This window comes from Capricornis sumatraensis, chromosome 2 (assembly GCF_032405125.1).
Source record: "Capricornis sumatraensis isolate serow.1 chromosome 2, serow.2, whole genome shotgun sequence".
Taxonomy (NCBI): domain Eukaryota; kingdom Metazoa; phylum Chordata; class Mammalia; order Artiodactyla; family Bovidae; genus Capricornis; species Capricornis sumatraensis.
The window spans coordinates 200,574,264-200,581,407 of NC_091070.1; the positions used below are offsets into that span (position 1 = coordinate 200,574,264).

General features: G+C 51.2%; 1 protein-coding gene across 1 annotated transcript; it reads right to left on the reverse strand.

Moving 5' to 3' along the window:
- On the reverse strand, positions 1-3,773 carry TSPAN1 (tetraspanin 1). Its single transcript, XM_068966756.1, has 7 exons — positions 3,717-3,773; positions 1,155-1,361; positions 869-943; positions 669-767; positions 435-590; positions 249-332; positions 1-61 (listed from the first exon to the last, which is right to left on the reverse strand). Exons 1-7 carry the CDS (start codon positions 3,771-3,773, stop codon positions 14-16), a joined length of 726 nt encoding a protein of 241 aa, XP_068822857.1. The 3' UTR covers positions 1-13.
- Between the last annotated feature and the right edge of the window lie 3,371 nt (positions 3,774-7,144).

Consider the following 7,144-nt stretch of genomic DNA (forward strand, 5'->3'; position numbering starts at 1 on the left):
AGGAGAAGCCGACTTATTCCAGATTGCAGTACAGATACATGGACACAATCATGGCAGCCAGCTGGTGGGAAAGGGACAGGGAGAGATGAAGAGACATATCAGGGTCCTTAAACTTTAGTCCCCTGCCCCCCAAGACACCGATCGTGAAGCTTTGTTAGAAGTCTGTCTCTTCCAGAGAGGCCTCAGAGGTGGGTCAAGCAGCCCTGAGCCAGGGTGGGGGATATCCTGCTCCAAGCTCCTCTCCTTACCTCCAAGCCCCCAATTCCGGCTGCCACACCACCCACAGTGACTGCGTTGGTTCGGATGTCATACAGAAGCTGTTTGAAGCATCCCTTGGGGGAGGGGAGAGAGCATCTATAGTCAGCAGCTGCTCCCACTCTCATTCAGCACCCTGAGGCCGTTAAAGCATCCCAACCTCCTAGGCCAGCCTTTACCTGTACGCTCATGTTATGGGCGTTGACACTGTTGCAGGGTTCCACGAACGAGTGATTAACACTGTTATAGCAACAGTATGGGGGAAAGGTACCGTTCATTCTTACATAGGGCGAGCCCTCAAAATCTGTGTAGTTGGTGAAGCCACAGCACTTGAGCTGGAGATGAAGAGAAGATGATCAGAGGGGCCCTTGCTTATTTCTCCCCACCCCCAAGTCTCCCCCAGCCCACCTTACCCCTGCCATGGTGGAGTTCCACACTTGAGTGAAGTCTTTTTGGGAACCGTACTCTTTTTTGATATTAGGCACCACCACCGCCGTCAGGATGTTCTCAGCCTGGGTGGGGAAGGCCAGTGTTTACAGCCTGGTGTGGAGGGTGTGGCCCCCTCTCAGGGCTTTGCCCAGGGGTACCCCCTTGCTCCATCCCTGTTCCTCACCAGTGTAGTATACACTAAGGCGACCACAGCAGCTGCAACCTCAGCAATGAAGATGAGGAGGAGGATGAAGAAGAACTGAATGGAGAACAGGGATCTGAGTTTTAGGGAGAGAGAGCCTCTCATGCCTTCCTCACCCTAACCGTGCTCTCCCCTCCCCCCCACCCCACCCCCGTTTGCCAAGACCCCCGGAATCCAGAGCAGGGTTTGGGAATCCTCAGGGCCTAGTGTTAAGGGTGAGGGGACCCTGGGCTTTGGTTATGGGCCTGTGGAGCTGGGTTTGACACACCGTCACGAGGGCACACTTGCTCTCAGTGTGGGCGCCGTAGCAGCCCAGGAAACCAAGAGCGAAGAGCACAGCACCGGCTGCGATGAGGAAGTAGCCCACGTTGACGAACTGCATGGCACTGGATGACATCGGCCCGAAGATCTTCATGAAGGATGGTCCATCAACCGACACCCAGATGCCCACTGCCAACAGGGCTGCACCACACAGCTGGGGACAGAGAGGCAGACTTTGAAACAGTGCTGCCAGGCAGCTCCCTATCACACAGCTCAGTTAGGAAGATGCGAGATGAGAAACTTTCCCATTTATTGGGTATGGAGTCCAAAAACTCATCCTGTAGGGAGTTCTGACTCATCTTTAGAGCCAGAAAGATGGGATCTGGGACATCTGCAGCCAGCACCAGCCTGCACATCTAGGCAGATGTAAATGAGACCAGGGATTCCAGAAATAGCCACAGGGTGTAGGGAAGGAGCAGAGCTTTCCCTTACCGCTGCCAGGGTCCTGCCACATGGCTTGAAATGCAAACAAGCAGGTGAACACCTGCCCCTGCACCCCCCACCGGCAGCCACCTCCCCCCATTTCGCTTCTGGGTTATAGGTGCCTGGAACACCTCGGTGCTCTGATAGGCAGAAAGAGGAGGGTGGTAGCATTGAGCAGGTTCAACGGTCACTATAGCAACAGAGGCGTGGCTGAGGTTTACACCTGCTCCCAACCTTGGAGAGGGCAGTGGTAAGAAGGGACACCCACCCTAAGGTCCTCCATTTGGGTCCCTTCCAGGACCAGCTCAGACCTCTCCTTGCCACACAAGTGGAAACTGAGGCACCGGAGAAGGAGTAGAGCCAGAGCTCTCAGAGGCCGCACCCCACCTCAGAGGTGATCCTGAGGCCAAGATTGGAAAGGAGGGCACTGCCCAGTTCCCACAGCTCTTAGAGCAAAGCCTCGCTGACCCAGTGCTTCAGTGGGTGAATCAGCCTGACCCCAGCCAGGCGTCCAGTCCCCACTTTCCAGCTATGGAAACTGAGGCTGGAACCAGGAGCAAAGTGGCAGGTTGTGGGTGGATCCCAGGCATGTTTGCCCAAGGACACAAAGCTGGGCTTCTAGCCTGCGGGGTCAGATTTCAAGGAGTCAGAGGTCTGCCCTGCCCAGTCTGGCAAGGCCTGGGCAACGGAGGCCAGAAACCAAACCGGATTTGCCTTTAACCCCCCTCAGGCCAGAGCCCCTGTGCTCCAGATCCCTGCAATCCTGCTGCCTTCTTCAGATACAGGGATAAAGGCTAATTCCCTGAAAGGAGAAGAAGCCCAAGGCACAGGCCACACCAGCATCAGAGAGTGTCCTCACCCCCAACCCAATTCCTCCACATTCACCTGCACTTCATGCCTCCATTTCCTCATGCTTTGCTCACTCTCACCCAGTCTCCTGAGGCTTCAAGGTCTCTGGTGACAACCTGTGCTCAGCCATGGGTGTATCCTCCTTGACTTTCTGACACCTTGCTTTCCTGCTTTGCTTCCTTATGCTCTTTCTCCATTTGCTTCCTGGTAGCCTTTTCTCTGTTTATCCCTTAGAAACTGAGTTTCCTGGAGTTCACTCACCCTGTGTGTGCGCACCCTGCCCATGGCTTCAGTGACCACCTATGGGCACATGACTTCCAAATATCTTGAGCTGCAAGTCCACTGGGTACATGGCTGCTGGTGAAGTACCCACCAGGTTTGCTCTCAACGGAGAGGAGATGTGGTCATTATCTCCAAGACCTCTGTCTCACTTGCCCCTTCCTCCATCCTCAGCCACCATCCAAGGGCTTTGTCCTTTGTCCATGTTGTCCATTTCTCCCCAATTTTACCACCATCTCTAGATTCATGCCTCATTGCTCAGCTTCCTCAAACATGCCCTATACAGTCTGTTCCTGGTTTTCTGAACAATATCTGATTTCATTGCCTCCGGGCCTTTTTGCATGCTTTACCAACCCCCTCACTACGTGCAAATTCCTAGCCTCAGCTATTTCCTTCTAGAAGTCTTCTCTGACTAGGCAGGGTTCAAGCCCCTCCAATGCGCCCTGTGATCAGACCACACATATGGAAAACTGGCTGCCTATCTGGCCTGTTGGACCCAAGATCCCTGAGGGCACAGAGTCTTAGGCAGTGTTTGTTGAAAAAATACAACAAATTCCACTTGCAGCTGAAACTCTACTCCCATATCTCTGGACCTTCTCGGCTTTTGGCTCCCCATCATACACAGGCCACTGAATTTCCTTCCACGCTAGGTGATCTTGGGCAAACCCCTGCCCCTCCCTGAGGCCCCAGCCTGTTAGCCTACTCTGCCCTGCTCTAAGCCTGAAACTTCCTGGAAGGAGAGGATGCCCCTAAACTTCTCCACCCCAAGTTGTGTGGCAGCTAGGTTGCTCCTGGAGCCAAGACTCAGCCTTCAGGGAGACTTCCACATCTCATCATCAGGAGGAACTTTCAGGAAGAGTGTGGACATAGCAATCTCTTATTCCCCAGTTGGGGCTCTACTCAGGCTAAGACCCACTCCTGTAGGGAACCCCAAAGAACCCATAAACCCCATACTTACAAAGATGAGCATATTGAAGAGGATCATCATGACCTTAATGAAGCTGAAGCACCCCATGGTGGCTCCTGGGAGGCAGACATGTGGGAATTAGGATCTCGCTCCCTGCCCGCCTCCCCCAGCCTGGACTGACATACCAGACTCCAGCATCCTGGACTCACATATTTACCGAGCTTCTGCCTCTGGACTCTGATGTCTCTGGACTCTTGACACCTCAGGATTTTCCCCAGTTCCCATCCTGATACCCCTAACTTTCTGTACTGCCCAGGACCTTTACTAACACCTAACACTTTGAAATTCTAACATCCCACGTGTGTCCATCCCACAGGCACCCCGAGCCTGATTCCCTCACTTCAGGGTCACTCCATGTCGTTACCTGGCTCCAGCTTACCCTGGACTTTCCACTCCCACCACCCCAGACCAATCCTAGACTCTTCCAGGACCCTCCCCATGGCCCTTCCAGCTCCCCAAACCTGTTTCCAGATTGCTCTCTCTTCGCAGGAGAGTCTATCCTATGCCATCACCTGGTCAGGGGTCCTGGTAGTAAGTTCTGTAAGAGGGATCTGCTGAGGCTCCAGAGAGGACCACAGCTCCGGGGGAACTGCCACTGAGTAGGCAGGCGGGAGACAGCGCTGGCTCTCACAGCACTGCTCACCTGTGGGCGGGGCAGGAGCTTTAAAGGCTCCTTCTGCCCGCCCCCCGCCCCCGGTTGGCCTGCCCCTGCTGCCCCCTGCTGCTTGCCGCTTCCTCCCCACAGCCCCAGCAGGTTCTGGCCTCCGCCTGGCAACGCCAGCCACAACAACGGCCCTCCTGATCTGAGTAAGACAGCTGTCTGGGGCTGAGGTGAGCAGCCCCCTAGAACCGTGTGCCTTCCACAGCAAGGCACAGCTGCTTCCTCACCTGCACCTGCCGAGTCGGCCGGACACATCCTACATGCTCGCAGGTACACACACCTGCCCAAGCTGTATATTCACACCCACATACACAAGGCACACTTGCACAGGCACACACACCTGTGAACTCTGTGTGGGCTGACTCCTAGCGACAGTCCACAGAGCAACATCTGAGATACATACTGAAACTCTCATACACACACACACACCACACTCATGCAGGCATGCCCATACATGCTTTCAAGGAAATGACCAGGCTTGGCATTTTCTTCCCCTCCTCTGAGTGGCAAACAAACGACTCTTCCTCTTTCTCCCTCCACGAAACTTCAACCCATCTTTTCTGTCTCTGCGTCTTTCCTCCCTCCCCACACTTTTTCTCTCCTCAGTCCTCTCAGCATTCTGTATACACCCCTTCCATTCCTACCAGCAGAGGGCACCATGGTCCCACAAAAGCGCTGCCCTCCCCTGAAAGCTCTGTAGCTCTGTTATCCCCATCTTCACGAGTCCTTTCCCGGCTGCTGATGTTGAGCTGCTGGGAAAGCTTTGGCTTTTAAGTTACTCAAGCCAAGTGCTCCAATCCTGGTTCTGTTGCTTATTAGCTGTGTGACCCTGGGGGCATTTCTTAGACTTGGGTTTGAGCCTCTATTTCCTGTATAACAGGATAGTTACAGGGTTTTAAGACAAGATTAAAAATGAGATTTTTCTTCCCATTCTGGGACATAAGCGAATGACCACAGAGTGAAAAGTTCAGAACAAGGAGAGTCACAGCCAGAGGGGGTGTGGGGTGGAAGATTTTAAATTTGTTTTTATAATGGGAGGAGGCAGCTGAAGAGACAGGAAAGAGAGGAAGGCTGTTAACGTGAATATTTGTACAGATCATGTTTTCAATGTGTAACTTATATCGTAGGGTTTTTTTCACCTTTCACAATAATCCTATAAGATTCTCTTTTCATCTGCTTTTTCAGTATGGGGAAAGAGAGATACAGAAAGTTAAGTGCACATTTCTGAATGAATGAATGAATGCAGAATGTGCTGTGTGCTCAGTTGCTCAGTCGTGTCCAACTGTGACCCCATGGGTTGTAGCCCACCGGGCTCCTCTGTCCTTGGGATTCTCCAGGCAAGAATACTGGAGCGGGTTACCATTTCCTCCTCCAGGGGATCTTCCCAACCCAGGGATTGAACCCAGTGTCTCCTTCAATGACAGGCGGATTCTTTACCGCTGAGCCACTTAGGAAGCCATGACTGCAGAATAGCAGGAGTTAAATGTCTGGGCTTTGGACCTTGGCCATCCCAGATCTGAATCCTTGCCTGCCTCTAGTTGTGTGACTTCACTCAACTAAGCCTCGGTTTCCTTTTACAGTCGATGTTCATCATTCACGGATTTCACATCTGTGAATTTACCCACTCGTAAAATGATCTGTAAGTCCAGAGCACACTCATGGCACTTTAGTGGTCATCCATGTCCGTGTGTAGAGCAGCAAAAAAATTCAAGTTGTGCAACACGCTTGTTCTCGGATGAGGTTGAACAAGGGGATGCTCTGCTTTCTTGTTTCGGCTCTCATAATATAAACAAGTGTTCTTTTTGTGGTCTACTTATTGTCTGTCACTTTTTTGCACTTATGTGCTTTTTGTTGGTGATTTTGCTATTAAATACCCTGCTCCAGCATAATACTGAAGTGCTCTCTAGTGTTCCTAAGTACAAGAAGACTGTCATGTGCCTTGTGAAGAAAATACTTGTGTTGGATAAACTTTATTCAGGTACATGTTATAGTGCTATTGGCTATGAGTTCAATGTTAATGACATCAATATATTTTAAATGAAGCACCTTTAATAGAAACACACATAAATTAGGTTATTGGTGAGTTGACAAGATATTGTGACCAGAGCTTGGTATGAATCTAATCCTGTATTTCTCCTGGAAGCATTGGCTAAATATTTGCTAATACCGTGATTGTGGTGATTTATTAGAACATAAGTACCACAAAAAATGAAATTAGAAGACGCTTGCTCCTTGGAAGAAAAATTATGACCAACCTAGACAGCATATTGAAAAGCTGAAACATTGCTTTGTCAACAAAGGTCTGTCTAGTCAAAGCTATGGCTTTTCCAGTAGTCATGTGTGGATGTGAGAGTTGGACTATAAAGAAAGCTGAGCACTGAAGAACTGATGCTTTTGAAGTGTGGTGTTGGAGAAGACTCCTGAGAGTCCCTTGGACTGCAAGGAGATCCAACCAGTCAATCCTAAAGGCAATCAGTCCTGAATATTCATTGGAAGGACTGATGCTAAAGCTGAAACTCCAATAATTTGGCCACCTGATGCAAAGAACTGACTCATTGGAAAAGACCCTGATGCTGAGAAAGATTGGGGGCAGGAGGAAAGGGGATGACAGAGGATGAGATGGTTGGATGGCATCACTGACTCAATGGACATGAGTTTGAGTAAACTCTGGCCGTTGGTGATGGACAGGGAGGCCTGGCGTGCTGCAGTCCATGGGATCACAAAGAGTTGGACACTACTGAGCGACTGAACTGAACTG